Source organism: Phalacrocorax aristotelis, chromosome 1 (assembly GCF_949628215.1).
Source record: "Phalacrocorax aristotelis chromosome 1, bGulAri2.1, whole genome shotgun sequence".
NCBI classification, from domain to species: domain Eukaryota; kingdom Metazoa; phylum Chordata; class Aves; order Suliformes; family Phalacrocoracidae; genus Phalacrocorax; species Phalacrocorax aristotelis.
The window spans coordinates 139,385,942-139,407,604 of NC_134276.1; the positions used below are offsets into that span (position 1 = coordinate 139,385,942).

Here is a 21,663-nt window from a genome sequence, read left to right on the forward strand (position 1 = left end):
TAGGGATCAATTACTTTATGGAAGATAACCACTTTCAGATGCTTCTAATAAAAAGTTATTCCACCAGCAGCACTAATAATGAAGGCTGATTTTTTTAAAAGAATGTCTCTCTCTTGTCTTTCCAGTGCGATGCCTGTATGTCCTCTCCGCGCTGACTCTGCATTGCATCCACCTCTCCAAAACCCCTGGCCCCCTGTCTCGGCCCCCTTGGTTTTGGCTGGGCTGTGCATGGGGCGTGACAGTGGCTGGTGCTGAGGAGCTGCTCGGCAGCCTGATCAAACTCACGTGGTGGGTGAGGACCGAGGTCCACCTGTCCCCCTTTGGAGCAGGTGGGCTCTGGTTTTGGCACACACAAGGAGCGGGGCAGGGAAGGAGGCGTCTGGGGGCAGATGGGCACAGAGGTTCATGCAGTGGTGGCGGGGAAGGACAGCAAACGCGGCCTCCCAGGCAGAGGTTCCAGGGCGGCGGCGAGGCGGGTGGGAAGACGGGCGCACGTGCAAGGGGCTGCTTGGCGGTTTCCTGACAGAGTGGGAAGCCCACCACTGCTTCTGTGCAGGCACTCCCACATCCCCGCATCCTGGGGTTTCCTGAACAGCTGGGGAAAAGAGCTGATGTCAGTTAAACTTGAGTAATTGAGTAGGAAAGATGTGTTCCTTCAGATTTTGAGGAAGGAAGGGAAGAGATTCCAATTGTCGCCTCCATTGGCAACCCTATTTCTCCTTAAAAGAGACAAAAATGCTCAGAAGTTAAAAGTTAGACAGAATTATGGGCTTGTGGTAAAGCCAGAATCTGAGAAAAGTTATTTGGTGACTGGCACCAGGTAAGGAAACGTTGCTCTTTTTTTTTCCAGGTCTTTGTAGAAAGCATAGGTCTGTCTGCCAGTGCAGGGGGCACAGGAACAGGTGGGAAAGGGAGACCTGGGTTTTCTGCTGCTTTAGGGTACTTGGCTCCTTCTACCACATGATTTTTTTTTTCTCTTCTTATTTGATGTTTGAATCACCCTTCAGCTTAGATGGCTTGAAAATGAGAGGACCGAAAAGACAGACAAGAGACGTAATCTTCACATCCCAATTGTTCGTTTCCTTGAGTTAATTATACGTTAGTAATAAAACCTATGTCTTTCCATAACTACAAAAGACAACAGGCAAAGCACTTGCAGAGCTAAGAGGGCTTGGTGATTCAGATTCATCATTTACTAAAGATTTCTCCAACGTTTGTTTCTAATTTACCTGGCATTTGTCTTGCTGTTGTGCACAATTAGCTGCTGTTGCTGTAAGCAGGTACTTGGAAAATTTGGTCTCTTGACCCAGCATGCTGCTGGGAGCCAAGTGTAAGTCATGAAAAAGATTGTTTCAGGGAGAAGGGTTGGGTTTTTGTTTTGTTTTTGGCAGGATGCTCTTCTTTATTGCATAGCTGTGTGCAACCACTTCATATTTGAAATTATCCCTGGGTTATTCTGTGACATGGAAGAGTTGGGGGGGAAATAAAAAAGCACTGCAAGGGTAGTATCAAATATGAAGATCCCCCCCTTCTGCCCAAAGGTGTTCTGCTACTTGTAAGTGTAAAAGTCCTTAGAAGGAATTGAATTTCACACGCAGCATCAAGAGTAAGAACCTACTCCTCTCCCTCTGTTACTGCTGCATTTCAACTAACAACAGTGTGATGTTAGTTTTATATTTAATGATTCCTACATCAGTACCATCCAGACAGAATAGGTTTGGTGATCTAACGTATCTTTCACATCCTTGTGGGGTTTTAATATATTTTTAATATATAAAAAATATATATTTTATATACCTAGAAGAGCTCAATACCCTATTTGTAATTACAGCTGCCTCCACTTGTTTTCATTGCAATTTTTTTTTTTAGGAAAAACCACAAATACTGGATTTTTGGGGTTTGTATATTTTTATTCTGGTATGTGCACAAAGAAGCTGACAGCCTATCTTTCTTGGGAAAAACTACAGCAAAATACTCAGCACTGCAATAGCTGGGAGAGAGCCAATCTTCGCCCATCCTTGGGCTGCTAGAAAGAGGGACCCTGAGGCCAGAAGCTAATTAGCTGACTTACTTTTGAGCTGAGATGCTTGATAATGTCCGTACCAAATCCTCATGAATGAACTGCAAACTCACACGCCTAGTATTAGCAGCAAATTTATTTCCATAGTGGTTTTCAGCTTGCTTTGCTTGATACGTTATCTGTAGGTAAAATGATATGATACTTTCCAACTCTCTCTTTTGAAAAACATTAGTAGTGGCGGGGCAAACAGGCCATTCAGTGCTGGTAGTTAGTGATTTGCAGGTTTCCCTATTCCTCTTCCCCATGTGAGAGGCTCTGGGGTACATACCCGTGTGGATGCATCTGCGTATTTTGCTACGCTTTGTCCTATGGTCTGTCCAAGCAGTGTCAACCCATGACTGCCCGCTTGCTTTTCACACTGCTGGGGTTGAAAAACTGTGCCCAGGATGGGACGCAGGGCATCACGCCTCAAGGGCCCAGTGGTAAGCAAAGAGGATAAGCAGTTTGGTCAGTAGCATTTGAGGAAGCGGGGAGAAGAAAGTTATCCCAGTCCCCCGCACTTAGAGCAAAATACAGTTTATGAATCTTAAAACCTTTTTCAAAAGCAGAAAGTAAAATGAAAACTTAGCCTTCAAAGTGACTGTGAGTCACTCCCCTTCAAAGCATTTCCATGGATTTCCTGAACTTTCTTTCCAGTGTGTATTCCAAACGTTTTTGTGGGGATGATAAATTCTTCCCGTCTCACATTTAATTTTGGTCCATCAAACTGGCTCTCATTTTGGTTTGTCTTCTGGCACTAAAGGCTAATTTGCCGCCTTTAATTGAATGCAGACACTGCATCTAACATGACAGGCACTACCCACTCAATAATGGGATATTGTCTTTCCTGACTCCTACTTGCCTTAATTAAAAGCAGAGGGCTGACCTCAGCACTGAACTCTGCCCTATTCCTTGCTAATACTTTTACACATCGCTTCATGCTAAGGCTCAGCAGAGCACATGCAAGTTCCTGGCTCACCAACATCATTTGTTTGTTTGTTATTGTTTTAAGGACGAGTTTCACTTAATCAGCGGGAGGTTCCTCCTTGCTTCAGTAGGGCTCACCCGCTGCCCTGTCTGCTCTTCGCCCACGGGGACGCAGTGAGGGAAGAGGGAGCAGGTGCACGGGGTGGTACCACTGGGCACAGCCGCTGAAAACAAGCAGATTTGGGCTGGGTGAATATTTCCATGGGCCAATGTATTTTGTACCCGGATTGTCTCCTGCATGACCTCCTCCGACTTGCGTGCTCTGCCCTCCAGGTGGCCAGAAATCCATCTTCAGAGAGGACCCAGACTCTAACAGATATTCTGAGGTCTATTAGAAGTCCAGCCTGGGTTTCAGGCTTGGAGTCAGGTGTTTAAACCTTTAATGTTTGCGGTTTTTTAACTTATGTCCTCTTATGGTTAAATCTAGGACTTCACTGTGGGCAGTTATGTCCCCATCACCTGAACCTGCGCAGGACCTCTCTTGGCCAGCAGCCTTCAAAGGTTTCTCTCTGAGCTGGGAGGGAACAGCAACAGCTACCCTGGACTGGCCACGGTGAAAGTGGAACAAATCACATCCCACTTGCCCAAGTACCCCAAACTGAGATACAGATGAATGCCTTTGTACGGATGGATGCAAATCAGGATGCACTGAGTGGCTGAAGGGCTGCTCTCTGCACAACAGATAAAAGAACTGGGACAGGCTATGTAGGGGTGGTGGTTAATGCTCCCCACTCCTGCAGAAAGAGCTGAGCTTTCCTTGTGTGAGCACTGGCTTGGGAAAAAACACATGGAAATCATCTGTCTGCACAGCCTGCTTGTGCAGTGTGTTTTTGTTGTAATTATTTCTACAGAGAAGCATTTTGCTTAGTCTCCAGCTCCTGGAGAGGGTGGAATCAGAGAGCTCAGCTTTCATTTAAAAGCCTTTGCTCTCCCACTTCTGGAGAGAAAGTAACCAAGTGATCTGAATTTACCTGAAAGGCTACAAAACAGAAGGCGAATATGACACCCAACCTCCCCAACAGTTTTGAAAACCCCAGAACACCACCTGAGGGGGTTAATCTTTCAGGGTTTTCCTGGGAGAGGTTGAGGTGCTCACTCAGGGCTTTTTGATGTTGGGGTTGGCAAGGCAAAGCACAAGACTTGACTGCTCTTAACAGCCTTCCATAGCTCTGCCAGGGAAGGTCAGTCACAACGTGACCCTCACCTTTTCTCTGATGCTTGACATGGTGATAGTACCTGAAGCAATTCCCATATCCCCTTGCACCACAGAAAAATCTTTGTAACCCAGGTGCTCGCAGGAAGGCACGTTTCCCAAGACACAAAGACAAAACAGTTTGATGAGAGAAAAAAAACCAAGCCAGCTGAAGCCAAGCACGCACATCTACTTTAAATACAGAGTGTGTGTGTGTAGTTTTCCTGTATCCCAGTACGGTTTATATCCCTGCCTCTGGCTGGTCCTAGAGCCTTGACCCGCCAAAAGATTTTAATTTCACTACATGCACCTACACTGAACATTTTGGCACCACTGGCATCACCAAAGACTTCCTTCGGGCCCTGCTTAACAAAGATAGGCCTGTACGTGCCTGCATTTCTGCCACCAGACACAAGCAGAGCCCTCCGTCTGAGCGGTGATGAGCTGCTTGGTACAGGCTGTCCTCTTGCCTGTTTAGCAATCAGGACCAATCTAGCAGATGTTTCCCTGGATATATCATTTCAATTTGGTGGGGAGCAGAGAGGATAATGCTGGTGGTATTATCCAAGTGGTAGTATTATCTACATCGACAGGGGTTAGAACAGCTAGCTGGCATGCAAGAAAATCCAGGTTCAGACCTCTAGGGAAGATAACATAAGCATAACCCAAATTTTCCATTGCAGTGCTGCGTGTAATGAATATTTAAAGCAGAACAGAAAGTTCCACTTTGGGTGTTTAACTTCTGAAAACTTAAGTCCCATTTGCCTCCAGCATCTAGTGATGAACGCAGTTTTAGCATGCTAGCTTTGGCTGGGAAGCATCTGAACTTCCCCTTAGAGAAGAGATAAGATCTGTGTTTGGCACGGATCTGCCAAAAGTGACCCTGGGATAGAAAGACAAGGGGAAGACTTATCATGAAAGTCAGCAGAGAGGTCATATCAGTCAGCAAAGATGCTGGCTCCAGCAAGAAATCTTTTTGCAACCCATCATTTCTACCACCACAGGCAGGAAAATACATTGTCTCTGCATCTGCAAAGCGAAAAGCTTTCTTCTCTGGCTGCAGCAGATATGCAGTGGAGCAAGTCATGGGAGACGGGAGAAACCTTCTCTTTGGTTTGACTAGGTTGGATTGCAGTAGCTCCGGTCCCAGAACATCTCTTAACCCCACCCCACCACCTGCTGTGCTAGGTATCATGCAACAGAGCTAGAATTCTGTCTCACTTCTGGGGTTTACCCCACCCCTGGCAAGAGCATCACAGCTGCAGATAACAAACAAGCAAGGCAATCAGCTTTAATGTTTTCTGCTGGGTCCTCACCCTTCGCTCACACTACAACGCCCCAGCTGTGAACTTTTAACCCTGAACTTGTTCCAGATTGTGAGCCTCTACAGCAGACAAGTCATAGGCAGTAAATTCACTTTTCAGACAATCGTGTCTATTGAGCTACCCCCATCCGTGCTTCGCTGCAATTCACTTTCTGTCCACCTGCTGCTTTTCTGTCAACTCTAGTGTATTTATTGGTAGCACACTCCTCACCTGTGGGGAGGAGAGAAAGGGGCGTCAGCTTAAAATGATGCAGACCATGCAATGCCGTGAAAAGACCCAAGGATGCCTCCGTACGCCTCATCAGCCTATTTTGAAGAAATACTGGATTTGCCAGCATTTCCTGGGAGCAGAAAGAAATCTAGCCCTCTGAGAGCTGATGCAAAGGCAAGTAACAGACAAGTAGAATGTTTGGGTTTGGGTGAAGGTGCCAGGCTGTTTTCTACTATTTCTGCCTCCTGCTTACTCACTGGAGCGAGGGACATTGCAGCCATGAGCTGCAGGAGACAGAGCTCCTTTGTGCAACACACGTGCACATGGACAATAGGATCTTCTTACCTGATGCCTTCAGCCACTCCAGTGAATGGCAGCTGGGGCAGGTCCCTCCCGCTGCTGGAGCCCCGGATCTCAGAGGGTGACATCAGGCTGGGACGGCAGCTCCCGGGTGCTTACACGGGCTGCTCCAGTGGACTGGCTGCCTTTAACACAGCACAGAAGGCAGCTGCAGGATACTTCTAGTGTCCTTTAAAAATAAATCCCAGCATCACCTGCACAGGGCTAAACTCTGTTGATGGAACCTTGACACACAGTGAAATCAGCTCCTTTTGACATTAAACTTGCTGATATAACAAATAGCGTGATGCTGACCTGGGTAGATATACAATAAGAAAAATCCCAAGCGACACTTCTTGTTTTAACAGTAAACGTCTATCTTTTACAGTAACACCCCAAACTGGCACCAGAGGGTCCTACAGCTAAACACAGACAAAGATGTCTTGTGAGAGATTAACATAAAATGAAGGCACAGACAGTCACCCTCCCTCACAACATCCCTTCTGCCTCCATACACACCCAAAACACATGCATTTGTCTGCTGCTAGTTTAGTCATCACAGATTAAAAAAAAAGACAGCAAGACAAAGACTGCCCGAGCCAGTAGTGGAGCTTGGTTAATTCATGTCAGGCAGCAGCAGCGGCAACAGCTCGGTGCTCAGCCTTGCTGACTGCTCTTAGAATAAACCAAAGCCATCGTTCCAGCAAGGAGGTTACCACAGATCCCTGCCATAAAAGGAGTAGATTGCTCTTAAAATCTAACTGATGAGGATGGCAAATGTAAGAATGACTAAATAAGAAACAGCTCCCTTGGCTGATTTCCTATGCTGGCCCCTACTGCTACTGAAAAAAATGCCTCTTAACAACCCAGAGAAAAATAAAAACCAGCTGAATATCTTTTCTTAGATGGCTAGTTTTTGCATTCCCGTGCAAGGGATATTTTGTTGTTGGCTCTGTTCTTGGCATGAAACTGGCCCTGAGGTACCAAACTGGAGATGAGGGACAAATGTGGGTTTAGGGCTGCTAAACCTTCAGCTGGAAAACCGCGCTTACAAACGCAGAATTTGCACCTCGCTAAAAAGCAGACTATTACTCAAGCAGAGAAAATTAAAAAGTGACTTCCATAAGCTAGCGCCCAGCTAATGGCAAACTGGTGTACAGTAGCAGACCGAGCCTAGTCTTAGTGTAATTAAAATGGAATCAGAAATAGTTCTTCAGACCCAAGATCTAGCTAACAAGCCTGCTTTAGAAAACAAACAAATTTATAATAAAGCAGCAGCTTCCAATGTGTGGGAGGGTGCAACACCTCACAATTTTTTTTTACACAGGAGAAAGACACGGGAAGACAACATTTTGAACTTTTGAGCAAGTGCTTGCCTCTCCTCCACAAATCATCCCCCCTTGGGGACGTCTGATGCCTGATCAGAAAGAGTGGATGTTCTCAAAACTGAGAAAATCTTAGATTTACAGTCTAGAGATGTATCAAGTATCAAGTATGTCCTAACTCCTTTGAAGAAGGGAAACAAAGGTAACTTGTTTCCACCGACTCCGTCTTCTGTTTCACAAATATGTGTCCAAACAAAGGCAGAGTTTGCTACACGTGAGTTGAAAGTTTAAGGTTTATTAGAAAAAAACTTGATCTTTGATAGCATTGCATATTTTATATGTCTGGTTAAAATGCTTTTTATAATTTTCATTCAAATTAATTATTTTTTAAGAACTTCTTCATGCAATCTTTGTAGTTAACATACTTGTACACAAAAAATGAACACCCATAATGGAAGGATATCTTACTGAGAGGCAGCAAGACTGTTCAGGAAACATTACCTGTTCGTACTGGAAAGTCACAGAAGTGATGCCATGGTTTTACAGCTTCAGCAGATGTCCCGAGTTCCCTCTTTCTCCACTGGGGATTTGCAGGGGATGGAAATCCAAAAGTCATCAACTAAATGGGCCACAAACCAAGCCTCAAAATCATGAGCAGTTTCACTGGCATCTGCCTCTACTCTAAATGATGCACTGTTATTCCTTCCACTGCCACACATACAGATTCAAGAGCTCTAATCAGATCACTTGTTTTCAGTGGCTGAAGGGCCAGTTCAGTTTACACACAGCATCGAGCTCCTTTAGAATTAGCAGAAAAACTGACACAGTAGGATTCATTTTATATTTCTTGGACTGCAAAGCTCTTGCAATGGTTGTATCTTCCACATTAATGGACAAAATAATGCTGTAAAAGTCAGCTTCTATTGTCCTATGCTTTAAAGGGGTTTAAAACAGAGAAGTTCAAATTAAAAGCATCTGTAGGTAGATCAAGTCAATTTTCCTGGGGACTGGGGAAGGCACTAGGGTAAAAAGCCCTCATTAACCTTACTTAGTCCCTTTCAGAAGTATAAAATGGCATCAACACTTCATCTAATCAGAGAAGGAGGAGGTGGGGAGAGAGGAATCTGATAGCAGTGTGTAGGTATGTCTTCTAACAAGGGACTGTGGAACTGATAACAGATGGTACCACTATGAACCACACAAAGCTGGCAGCACTTGTCTCACTAGGTTGATGGTTGATCACAGTCCAGTGATTCCTGATTGCATACTTTGATATTTTCCTCCAGTTTGCACTTTAACATCCATTCGCAGGAGTAGTGGCAAGCATCATTACTCAGAAAGGAACCTAAGATCACTATCCATGGGGCTGAGTGCTCCAGGGGAGTTGAAGTCAGAGCTAGCCATGCAACACCCCAACCTTCTATGGAAAAAATAAAAACACATAGCCACTAATCATTCTGGCATCGGATTGTGGTAAGATCCTGCATGTTTCTTAATGGAAGGCTCCTGCACCCTGAAGAATTAATTCCGTCATGATTACTCTACTTCTTCCTGATCCAGTGAGGTCAAAGCCTTCTCCTGTAACACAAAAACAGAACTTACAATTATAAAAGCAGTGAGGGCCCTCATACTAATTTCAACTCTGCTGAGATCAGTCAGTAGGTTTGCCAGTAGGATTTCCTGACCTCGCATGCTATCTATCCCAATGGATACAGGCTGTACAGCTGCTGAATGTTTCCCTTCATTTAATGACACACAAAAGGACTAGGATGTCTGATGCAAGTGCCTCCCAGCAGCTCCAGGTAAATGAACTACGAAGGGCAGCATCTCAGCACCACTGCTGGCCAAGGAGCACCTTGTACAACTGACTTTAGAAGAGAGAGGGATACAAAGATAAACAGATGCCTTTGTGTAGAGGGAAAGAGGAAGCATACCACACCATAAGGGCAGACTGTATGAACTGCTGAACTTTGCTGTACCCAGAACCTGCCAGCAGCACACTTCTAGGGAGAAGCATAGGATTAAGGCAAGTGTGAAGTTTCCTGGTGTTTCTCCCAGCCTTCAGCTATTTGTGCTGGAGAGACTGTCTGCCAGGAATGGTGTTTTATACTTAACAACCCTTTATGAATGTCTCCTATTGATTTTTGGACCTATGTAAATAAAAAACTTGCAGCACAGAATATGTCTTGTAGCAAATAATTCCACAGCAGGAGTACATCCTCTGTTAAAGAATACACGGTTTGATTTGGTTTTGTTTGCATCTGGCCCATGTTAATTCCATAAAGTGTGCTGCTTCAAGGTGTCTTAGGTTATGCACAAGTTAAGGGAGGCAAAACGCATACCCAGCCACCCTGGTCCTGAATCCACGGCTTGAAGTGTTCTCTGAGGTACTTTAATCCGAAGCCCAAGACCAGGTTCATAGGATGGTTGTCTACAGCAGTAAGTCTGGTGGCAACTTCCATTGTAAAGGCAACTTTCTTGCACTGTACTTGGCCTCCTGGCTCACTTACTGAATTTGCTGAGACATCCTCCAGGAACAAATCAGTGATCCTCTTGAAGAAGGTGTAGGACAGCATGTCTTTAAATTGCTGATGCAAAACCCTATCCTTTTTGATCTGAGAATAAGGATTGGTTAAATTGAGCTACTTTTGTTGGAATTGCTTTCCCCATCTCATTGGGAAAGGGGAACATATCTAGGTAATACACACAATATAGTCTAATGGTGGTGGTGAATGCAAGAGATGACACACAAACCCCACACATCACTGCAAAGCTGCTTCTTCAGGCTCTGGAGGTGGCTGTACAATTTTTCCTCAAAAAACTTTCAGGTTTTTTTGCATTTGAATGAGAGAAGCAGAGGAGAGAATGCAAAACAAGCATGAAACTGATATTGAGATCTGAAGGTGAGGACACATAAAGTCCGTTTGCTCAGTCATGGTCTTTGCGATGCTTCTTACTGTGTCTGGGTACCTCTCTGCTGCAGGAGTTGAGCATGTCCTCCCTGTGGGAGTATACCTTTATAGGTAGGGGGCAGCTAAAGAAAGGAGTAAAGCAAACAAGTACCTATATTTTTAATAGATAAAACATCCACTCTTGCTAATGGGCTCACATGGGGGTTATTCTGTAGCTTTTGGGCAGGGCTGTCAAAATGTACTCAGACTTATCTCTCTGCACCCACTCTCAAAGCTGTAGAGTTTCTCTCCCTCCACTGGGAACCACTTGTATGCCAAAGTTAATGCAAACAAAAGAGTTTCTCAGAGTCACTCGAGTGCTCCATGAAACTCAACAGGAACATGGCAAGCGACTCCTCTTTGAAACATGCGACGTTTTTGTTGCCTTCCTCCCACACCCCAACAGAGATCTCTGCCAGTCCCCTTGTCTTAAGAAAGACTTCAGAATGAATGGAGAAGGTTTCAGAAAGTCCTAGGTGCCAAAAGAGAAGTTCAGTATAGAGACAGAGCGCGCTAAGTTACAAACCATTCAATCCCAAGAGAAGTGTAATCTCTCTCATGCTCTAGCCTGTGTAGCTCCTGAAAACAGGAGGAGTTACCTTTTCTTCTAGTCGGTCCCCTGATTGCTTTAACAGTGAAAGTATTGTTTGTATTATCTTTTCTTCATCTGTTAAAGAAAAGAGTAACATAAATATTGGATCCAGGTAGCAAACTACAGTGAAAGCCTTTGTGACACTTAGGAAAACAGCTGCTAGTTTGTGGCAAATTCATGGAGAGTTGCGTATCCCAGCTTTAAGCTGAAGCTCACTGTTCTCGTCTGCATGGAGTAAGCAATGCTACTTCTCCATCTGTCCGAGGTTTTGCTCCAGTTAAGAATCTGGGAAAGAGCAAGGGCTTTAGCATCCCACTGCCAGCCCTTTGGGCTTTGAGGTATGTCTGATAATAAGCCAGAACAAAAGAGCAGCTAGTGGAATCCCACAAAAATGGGCTTAAAATTAGGAAAAAAAAAATCCCCTCATCATTACCAATTATGCCTTCTGCAACTCATTAGGACAAACTCCAGGTGTGCCAGATTAAAGAAAAAGCAAGTATGGCATGATCCTTCTTGTAACCCGAAATCCCCTTCTAGCTTGCATTAAAAATAAAACTCTGCAGACGTCACGGAAGACAAGCAGTTCAGACTTATAACAGATTGTTTAGCAGTGTTGTCCTGTCACCGAAGAGGTATTGACCAAGACATTATTGCCCCAAGGACTGGTCTTTGGCCTTAGAGCCCCAGTGTATTACTCTGCCCCCAGCCCTGCCACTCCTACCTGCTCTGTCACCTTACACCACTTTACCTTCACCCTCCTTTTCTCATGTCACATCTCCTTGGATTTTTAAGGATGCTCCCTTTAATTGCAGTAGCAGGTAGGACTTGTTAGAGGACTGCAAAAGCAGTCCCTGAAATGTGGGCAATGGAGCAAGAACCTGCAGAGCAAAATTCCTTCTTCACAGCATCTGACTGCAGAAATCCCAAGTGCTTCACCATGTCTAGAAAAAATGCCTCAGTGTGCAATCCCAACCTGACATACTGCCTGTCAGCATGAATTTTTTCACCCTTACCATTTTCCTTGCCCTCACTTCCATCAGTAGTATCACTATCATCTTGTTTCTGGCCTGGGGCATGACACACTGTCTGGAATGACACATATGAAGCTGATTCCTGAGATCTGGGAGTAACAAGCTTGGCGAGTTTGTCTGCAATGTGGTTGACATCTGCTGTTTCACCTGATTGGGAAGGAGAGTGGGAAATAAAGAAGGCAGTTAATCTTTCCAGGAAATAATTCAGTGATTTACTCGTTTACATGCCCCCCTGAGGTGGAAGTGCCCAGAGGACACCAAGAGATACATTTCCCCATGCTGGGGCTTTGTTATTGCTTGAGATCAGCTGGTAATAATTTAGAGAGACAAGTAACTCAGTACAGCCCCTCTCTAGTATTTGAGCAGCAGCTAACTCTACAGAGGCCATACAGAAGCAAGCATGTGTTGCTCACCACTGTACTTCCTTGCAAGCCAGAAGCACACTGTTTGTTAAGAAATGTGAGAGTACTGCTCTATAGGACTGTGACTCTTAGACTTTACTGTGAGACTGGTATTGCCCATGATTAGTCCATCTATAGGTCCAGATTTAGAAAAGATGGTGTACTGGAATGCTCTTTCCTTGTTCTCACAGGCTAATCCTGAGCAAAGGAGAAGCAGATTTCACTTCAGAGGCTCCTCTAGCACAAAAGGTTCTCATGGCCTTGACACTGTTGCATCAAGCAGATATGAATACTGGGAGAACTCAGCAACCAGACTGGCTTTATCCACCTTGTGTAATGACCCTGTTCAAGACCCTCATCAGCTGAAGGCATTGCTCCATGAGGGGACTCCAACAGGGATCCTGCTATAGCAAAGAGCGCAGGACGAGCTGTTGCAAGGTTTGTTTCATCTCAAAGGTGCTTTTCCTTACAGTTTGCCTCACAGAGCTTGGGATGCAAGACTCTGTCTCACCACCACCACTGCCAAGTGGCAGCTCCTGCGTGACCAGCAGGCATCGAGACAAGCTCAGTAGCGGCCTGACTCATAACATGTAAAAATTCACAAGCAGCTTATTGTGAGGGCAGCAGGGGTTAATGCAGCCAATAAAACTGCATTTCAAGGCAGGTGAATCAAGCCCAGGATGTTTCCATTCCTTCATCTGCTGCAGAGCTTGTCAGGGAGCTGCTAAACTTCTAGGAAGGGGGCCAGGCTGTTCATGCCTTTGGATACCTAAGATTATGCAACTGGTTTTAAATTGAACAGGCCTTCAATTTAGACAGGTAATCCCCGAAAGCACTCCCATTTGCTCCAGAATGGCCTGGCCAAGCTTGCAGGGCAGCTGCTAGCTGTATAAGTAAATAATAATAATAATCATAATAATAATAATAATAATAATAATAATGATGATGATGATGATGATTGATGATGATGATGATGATGATGATGATGATGATGATGTTTTAGGACTTGGTCCAGCAATCTGCTGAAGGGAAGGTAAAGCCCAGATCCAAAGCCAAGCGTGATCTCCAGGGAGGTTAACATCCAGCATGGGGAAGTTTTGCCTCGAGGCCATGCTGCCATCCATGATGCAGGGAACATGGCAGTGTATTTGCAGGGCCATCAAGTGATTGCACCCAAACTCTTGAGCGCTTTCCTTGGCAGTGTACAAATAAAATGGACATAAAAATGGATATCTGGATGCAGACATATGTCCCTGGCAACCAAACAATGGAAAGTTATAGTTATTTCCCCCTAGCAAAATGCACTGGGCTGAGACAGGGACCCTTTCTTGAGAGGCAGAGCTGGATTTGGCAGCAGGGAGAGTTATGGGCTTGGTGGGTAGGAGCTGGTCAGGGATGGGGCGTTAGGTTGAAGAAGTCAGTGATGGATAATTTTTAGAAATATCTTTAAATGCACTTAAAGGGGAGAGCAATTGCTGTGACACCAACAGTATCAAGCTGGGACAAATTAAACAAACAACCCCTATCTTATGTATATAAAAACAACATGGCAACATATCATATACCATATACGGCAACTTAATGGGCATACCTCATCCTCCTCTCTCAGTCTTGTAGGAGAATATAAGGTATTAGTTGTTATCCAGAGCAGAAAAGGTAAAATCTCATTGCCTGCAGTGCAGCACCTGATATGGGGCTGCCTTTGGGGGCTAGGGCACAAGACGTTTATGTGGACGGGAGCCCTGAATATCAGATGGATTACAGCCACCTACTGCCTCTTCTTCCACCACATGGAGGGCAGGTTCAGATCAGACTTTAATAGCAATGTGTAAAGGAGACTTAGATGACCCTGGAAGACTGTTTCCATTTAAGATACATGGTAGGGTTATGAGAAGTGGCCCAGAGACATGGGCTGCTCTGTGCTTGAGGTTGGTCACTGCCAACTGCTTGGCACCAGAGTTTCAAGCAGAATCTAGCACTTCTGTCTTTAGTGTGGAATGTTTATCACCTGATAAAGCTCCTTGAATGGGCCTTCAAACAACTTCTCTTCCTTGATTTTAGTGTGGAGGTCTTCAGTCTGACCAGTGTTTAACATTTTCTTTCTAACGGGTTATGAAAAAGAAAAAGGCAATGCTTGAAAGAAAACCCCAACCTGTGCAATTATACGATACTTACCACCATACAATGGAAAACAGAAAAGCCATTCACAAGCATGGATCTTGTGTATGCAAGCACTACTGAAGATTTGGCAATCTGCCTTCCTAATTGGAAATCAATAGGGCTGGTATAAGAGGCGACCAAAAAGTGAAAGAAACCACCTTCCTCCTCCTGCCTTTCCACTGGCCACCAGCCATTTAAGCTATTTAGAGAGAGATTTAAAGACAAACGCAAAAGGAAAGAACTAAGACATACTTATCTGACACTGAGAATTCCCTTTTTGAAGGCTCTCAGATTGTGCCTCAGAAATGGAGAAATGTATCATGCAAACTTGGTGCAATGATGGCTTTGGGGGCTTTTTCTGCTCTGCTCTGCGGCAGAAAAGAGGTAGACAATATCCTGGAAAATATTTTCTTTTCGGTTGCTTTTTGCTCTGCTGTTGTATCATGCAATCCTGAAAAACTAATCCTTGGCTTGGTCCATCTTTATCCCATTGATGGTCAATCTTTACTTCTCTCCTGATTAAGGATGATGATTTCCGCACGTTAGCCTCATTTTTCAGAAGTTTCCCATATTTACTGGCAGACAACCGCCGCTGGGCATAGGCCATTAGGATCTTGTATTCTATGCTGTCTCGCTCATCATCTTCCAGCGGTATTTCCTCCATACTGACATCATTTGGCGAAGACATCTTGGTTCCTGCAAGAACATATTCTTAGTTTTAATGGCTTCAGGAACAGCCTGTGTTTTATGAATACCAATCAGTGCCTAATGTTTCTACAGAACCTTTCACCAAACACCTTATAAACCTCAGTGATGTGAAGAATATTGCAGTACCCAGGAGCCAGAGAAGCACTGTTTTCTAGAAAGAAAATTTTGTTACTGAGAAATACTTCAGGTGGCAGTCAAGGCCATCAAAGAACAGGAACAAGAGATCTGTTACATAGCATTTGGTGCCTTAGACAGGAAAGATGAGGAAATTCAAGGAGTATTCAATGGTCAGGGTTCAGTGCAGGAAAAGAGGAAAGCCCATGGTAATAACTGATTCTTGGGATGGAAAGGAAAACGATTGGTCAAAGCAATGCGGAGGTAAAGCCTATACCGTGGTTCAAATGAGTAAGCACCTAAATACATGAGTAGTGTGTTTTCAGAGGAAGCTTTGACAAGTTTGGGCCCTGAGTTCTCTAGGTAGGAAAGCAAACAAGAACCAGCCTAAACGTTAGGAAAAATTACAATATTTACCTACCATAATGTTCTCAACTGTCCTTTCACTTTAGGGGACCCAAATCAAGAGTCTTGCATGTTTGACACCTGTCTCAAACACCTGGCAACAGCCTCTCTGAAATTTTCTTCCCTGTGCAAACCTAGGTGTCAGCGTGCTCAATTTTCCGCTAGTAGTGCACTGCAATTTAATGTTTAGAAATCTATACTTAACTTCAAGTGGCAAAACATCTCACTCTTCCCTAACTATGCACTTGGGTAAGAATTCATTCATCCCAACAGCATCCAAGGTACAAGCGTCTACGTTGCCTTTGAACAACCTGCTGGGTTTCAGCAGAAGCCCTGTCCTGTGAAGGGCACAGTACTGCACTGAGACCTCTTGCTCACAGGGTCATGCCAAGGTGAGTGTTTACTGGACACAGTCGGGGCAGTTTGAAGGCTGGGGGAGAAGGCGCAAGTTCCTGTTGTTTTCTTGCTAGTTGCTGCCTTGAGATATTCAAAGGGTCAGTAGGAGCTGTGCGTCTTCTCACAGTGCTTGTGCAGGAAGCTTTAATGAACCTGCAAGGGAAACTGAAAGCCCGGCAGAAAAATGTCAGGAAGAGACTGTTACAAGAAACAAAGCAAGTGGAAAAGAAGAAGTGGTGACCTATAAATACAGAGGAAAAAAAGAAGAACTGAAATGATGCAAGTCAGGCATGGGGTTGCTGCTTCTTCGTTGCTGTACCTAGGAAGGTGCATACCACCCTCAGGATGCAGGGGAGAAAAGGTAAGACCTTTTCCATGCCCTGAAATTGTTTGAGCCCATCTTCCAGTGCAAACCAGAGCAGCTTAAACAATGTTTTAAGCTGCACTGCACTTCTCAGTGTCTCCACTACACAGAAAGCAAGTTTACAGCAAATCCCTTCAGCTAGTCAGTAAGCCCAGGAACAGGCACTTTCTTTTGCCCTGGAAACCAGACCAAGCATTTATTTACTTTCGAAGTTTGCCCAGGGATAGAAAATTTTAAAGGCTATGCCATTCCTTTTCATTTTTTAATACTTTATGCAAATTCAAGTTCCTGCTGGAACAGATCTAACTTTGCCCTTCAGCTCATTCACCGACACTACTTAAAACAGCATAGCCTTCCCCACCATGGGTACTCCTTATAGATCTAAAATAATTTGTGTAACATTCATATATGCTCATTTTTCACTAATATAGAAACATAAATAAGAATATAAAAATAGATATACTATATATAGAAAACCTATATATATTATAAAATAATTAATTATAAAAAAAATATTAAAAATCATTCCCAAACAGCAAGACGAACTAAAAGTACTAGTTTTAAAGAGCTCTTACAGCCCTATACACTGGGTTATTACTTGTATGTTGAGAATAGCCCTACCCAAGGTGGCTGTACAGATAAAAATCAAGTAAGAGTTCAAAGGTTGGTCTCCTAAACGAGGCTAAGTCCAGACAGATAGCAGGAGGTAGGGCATTATTACAGCTTGCCAGTATGTAACATCAAATAAGCACTTGCACATCAGATGCAGCTGTATGGCTAAGCCTGTGCCTCGCTCTGATGGGGAGCCTCTGAGAAATGAAACAAATTATGTTGGTAAAAATGTGGTATAGGAGCTTCCTCACTGGGACTTTTTTCAGCACCGATGTCTCAGTAAGAAATCTCATGCCTGTGTATGCAACGAAGCTGGAGGAGCATAAACAGAACAAGGAGTCACAGCTCATTTATGTCATTACTTGCAGGTAGCAAGAAAAGGAGTTATCACTGCATGCTGGCGAGTGTTTACAAAGGAGTCTGCCAGTAGCTAACTCATTTTTCAGTTCATTTTAAAGTTCGAAATCTTGATTGGTGACTTACGTCTCTTTAGACTTACTTCTTCATACTACAACCACATTATTTTTCCAATATCCCATCTGGAGTGGGCCAGAGAAAAGCCAGGCCTTTTGCAGAAGCAGCCCTCGCTTTGCATGAACTCTCTCTCAGAAATGAGCTTCTATAAAGAACATTTTTTTAATGCAAGCATTGATTTAGTTTGACAAGTACTTGGAAGTCCTGCTAAAACCCGAATCTGCATATTATTTCCAAGGATGATTAAAAGAAACTTAGAGGATCAGATTATGGAGAGTAGCAGCATGATCTCATTCTGTCTACTTAAAAACTAAATTATTTATCTTCTGGAGCCCACAGGCTCGAAGGGAGCAGCGTTACCCTCTCCCTCTTTACTGTCCTCCAGACCTTTTCCTCCCATTGCCAAGTGTCACATCCACATGCCATTTCCCCAAAAATGGAAACTGAACTGCCAATGTTTGGTCAGACATTTAGTTACAACCCTCCATCCACTTCAAGAATTATCTGCCAGGATGGAGAAATTTGGCAAAAATACAGACAGAGCTCTGTGAGCGGCATGACCAGCAAAACCTGCTTTCCTGTGGAGTCTCTGAGAGCCAATACTGGCTAAACTTTCACAAGTCCACAAAAATGCCCCCCAAACTTGTAGCACTGTAACACCGCCCTGGGCCAATTACAATGATAGTCAACTAAAAGCTCGAGAATTTTATTATATGAGGCTGAGTGGACATGATATAGAAAGGAAACTTAAAAAAATATATAAATCCAACAATGCGACTGTTTAATCTTTCTTAGAGGGAAGTGTAGCCTGGAGGTGAAAGTGTAGCCTGGAGATGAATTGAAGGGTGTCCAACTATAGGTTTGTCTTCAGCAAAACTGGACCAAGTGGTGTCCCAGCTATGTAATTTCTTGACAGTTTTTATATTTTTGTTATTTATAAATATACAGTTGCATGTATAGGTGCAAACCACCACAGTGGCTAACTCTACAAGTCCTCTTGGCCCATGCTCACCACAGAGTCTGCCTGAGCCCAAACTTGGGTGCTGCACTCGTGCTTTCCCAGCCCCTCCTCTCTTCCCAGCCCTGCTGGTGTGCTCCCGTCCTTCCTCCTCAGGTGCCCACAGGGCACAGACAAGCTCTACCACTAGTTCTTCCACGGGAAGGTTTATGTCCCTGCCTCACGGACAGCCCTAGGACTTACCTCTGAAAGGCTTAGGTATCTTGACCAAGCAGAGACAATGTCAGTGCTGACCCTGCTGTTTGTCTCAAATCCCCGTCACGTACACTCTCACCAGCACTAGCAGACCCAGGGAAGGACAAGGAGCTGAAGATGGCTCTGCAGCAAGAGGCAGTGCTTGTCCTGAAAGGCTGATTAAACAAAGCAGAAAGCAGAAGTGAAAGAGGCCCCCTAAAAATGATTGTTAGTCCAAGCTATTCAGGGCTGGTCCGGTGCTTCTCAACCAGCAGAGGCAGAAATGTGGTTCCTTGCCTGGGATACCCGTTCTGAACAAAACACTTTATTTTTGACTCAATACTGGAGAAAGGCCTAACAATAAAAGTACTACCGTTTACCTTACTGACTCATTCCAGGTATGGGTCCTTCCCTTCAGCTCTGCTCTCACATACAGAGGAGCAGACTGGGGCACATGGTAGTGGAGACTCTTGTGCAAGGGGAAGCAATGGCCAGGATTCCTCTCCCAGCTCTTCAAGCTAGATCCTTTCCTCTGGGTGGATGACCCTAACTTACTGATACTTCTCATGGAGAAAAGCAGAACCATCACTGGTCTCCAGAGTTCATTACTATGTAAGCTACACACGTTGATGAAGAAATATTTTGTACATATTGAGTCAGTCATTCTCACAAAATGCTTAAGAGATAGGTATTGTCTGAGCAAGAGAGGCTGAACCATTTTAAACTGTACAGGTGCTGTGGAAATCTGGTTTTACACGCAAGCCCACCAGAAAGGACCTCTCCACACAGTACCGCAATACAGTTGCCTCTAGGATGGAAAGCAGTAACTTGGAAGCTGAAGGATTATGTACCCCTTATTTAATCTTAACTAAATGTGATACAACATAATTAGTGAAGGAAGAGTTACACTAGGATGCCAAGGAAAACATCCCTAGCGGCAACAGATTTTTCATGAGCACTGTTGTGCAACAGATACAACACATGCTATATAAAAAGGTCTACGCTGATACATGTCTTTCAGAAGAGAAGTTGTCTGCTAGTCTGCAGCTGTCCAGAAGCATTTCCCATATTCAAAGCTGAGAGGCTGCCAAAGACTCAACCCCTAGAAGCAAGTGATGCACTACTTGGCTTTCAGCACCAACAGAAATGGTAAGGCACATATTTATGACCTCCAGTAGACTAAATTGGCTGCCACTGTGCAGCAAAGATCTGGGAGCAAAAAGGGAAGAACAGACTTGATTGCTGATGATTTCAGGGCAGTATGTCACCTGCTGAATCACCTCCACCTTTTACCTGCTTGGTTTAGAGTTTCTTTCAGTTGTAAATGAAAGCACTTTACCAGCAAGAGGTGACATGGCTTGAACTGGGCTGATCTGTAAGAACAAGCTAAGGATGTAAGTCTACATTAATTCACTGGGATAGTCCCAAATTTTAAATTCAACCTTCCACAACTAACGGTAGTGTGGCTGGTAGAAAATGACCTTACTCTCCTAGGCTAGATATGTCATTCAAAAGCATACAGCCAAAGCTTGTATGGCAGCTCAGAAAGTCCCAGGGCAGTTCCTCCCCTTTTAGACACCACAGCTAAACCTGGAAGTACATTGTTTGGTACCTAAATTAATGATAATGAATATACCCATTTAATCCATACACAAATAAGATTCGGAGTCTCGTGCTGGGTTATAGGCAGCCAAACATTATACAAGAGAAACCAAGTTCAGAGAAGAAAAGGGAGTATTATTACCTTCCAGGCCTATTGCACCAGTAACCCTGGGTGCCCGCTGATCTCAATTCTTTCTTCTCTTCCAGCTAGGTTTGTTTTGCTAGAGCCAGCCTTGCAAGCACAGTACTTCTCTTCAGAAACCTGAAGTTCACTTTTTTACTTAATATTTTCAGTCTTTCATCAAAACATGTGTTCATAAGCTGTCACTAAGAAGGGCACTGCACTTGCAATTAAAAAAAAATTGCCTAGTGTACTTCCTTATGAGAACAATGTTCAAACGTGTCAGCTCACTTATAAAAAGAGAAAGGGTAGGGCCAGCCCCTTCTGCATGTGACTTCTTAGCAGCACGCTAGGCAAAAGGAAAAAAGTCTATAGCTCTCTGGGGCTTTGGCCAAACGCTATCTTCCTTTTTTTTCCTTCCAAACCCTTTTTTTCTCCATGGTACAGGTTAAATCAAATCATCATTTTGATACAGGATGTATCAAAAGTGTTTTGAAAACAGTTATACCTCTTCTTCTATAAACCACTGTAAACTAGGCTATGTTTTTTCATATGTTGTTACATTTTTTTTCAAAATCATGTTAATCATTAATTAGATGACATCGGTAAGATACTCGCAACAGTGACATGGTATTGCTCTTGTAACTCATAGACCAAAATTGTGATTTCATTGCCTGTATAACTAACCCCAAATTACTCAGGTCAGAAGCACACATCCATTTTAAGGGGAATTTTCACCGTGCCAGTGATCTTCCATTTTTGAAATAAGCTTGTAGACAAAATTGCACCCTAGGAGGGGCCTGACACACATCAAACAGCCAAAGAGGGTGAACACTCGCCTTTATCTGTGGCAGAGAAACAGTTTTAGGATGTACGGAAGGGTTTCTGACTGAGAGGAGATCCCTTCTCAGGAACAAAAGCACTTGAGGCTGCGCCTTCATCTGAGACTGTTGTACAGAAAAGGTCTGTCTGGTGCCTTTCCTGTGGAGGGAGGAATTTACTAGTAGACACAGAAATATAAGCAGAGCCAACTTTTGCATTTCCAGGGAATAGTGGCTTGGAGTTCACTTATACGTTGCAGACTTATAGAAGATTTTTTGTTC

General features: G+C 44.0%; 1 protein-coding gene across 1 annotated transcript; it reads right to left on the minus strand.

The window, feature by feature from the left end:
- Positions 1–7,713: 7,713 nt before the first annotated feature.
- BCL2L14 (BCL2 like 14) lies at positions 7,714–20,812 on the minus strand. The gene is made up of 7 exons (XM_075081977.1): positions 20,582–20,812; positions 18,847–19,013; positions 14,825–15,268; positions 11,994–12,158; positions 10,988–11,055; positions 9,780–10,052; positions 7,714–9,015 (listed from the first exon to the last, which is right to left on the minus strand). The coding sequence occupies exons 3-7, from the start codon at positions 15,258–15,260 to the stop codon at positions 8,974–8,976; spliced, it is 984 nt and encodes a 327-aa protein (XP_074938078.1). The 5' UTR covers positions 15,261–15,268; positions 18,847–19,013; positions 20,582–20,812; the 3' UTR covers positions 7,714–8,973.
- Positions 20,813–21,663: the final 851 nt, after the last annotated feature.

What these genes read in the sequence shown, in the direction of transcription:
- BCL2L14 (XM_075081977.1), bottom strand. Translation starts at nt 15,260, where the DNA reads ATGTCTTCGCCAAATGATGTCAGTATGGAGGAAATACCGCTGGAAGAT. An exon ending in GGGACCGACTAGAAGAAAAG is followed by an intron (nt 10,053 to 10,987) that starts GTAACTCCTCCT and finishes CCTTATTCTCAG; the next exon opens with ATCAAAAAGGATAGGGTTTT. An exon ending in TTCAGGACCAGGGTGGCTGG is followed by an intron (nt 9,016 to 9,779) that starts GTATGCGTTTTG and finishes TTTGTGTTACAG; the next exon opens with GAGAAGGCTTTGACCTCACT.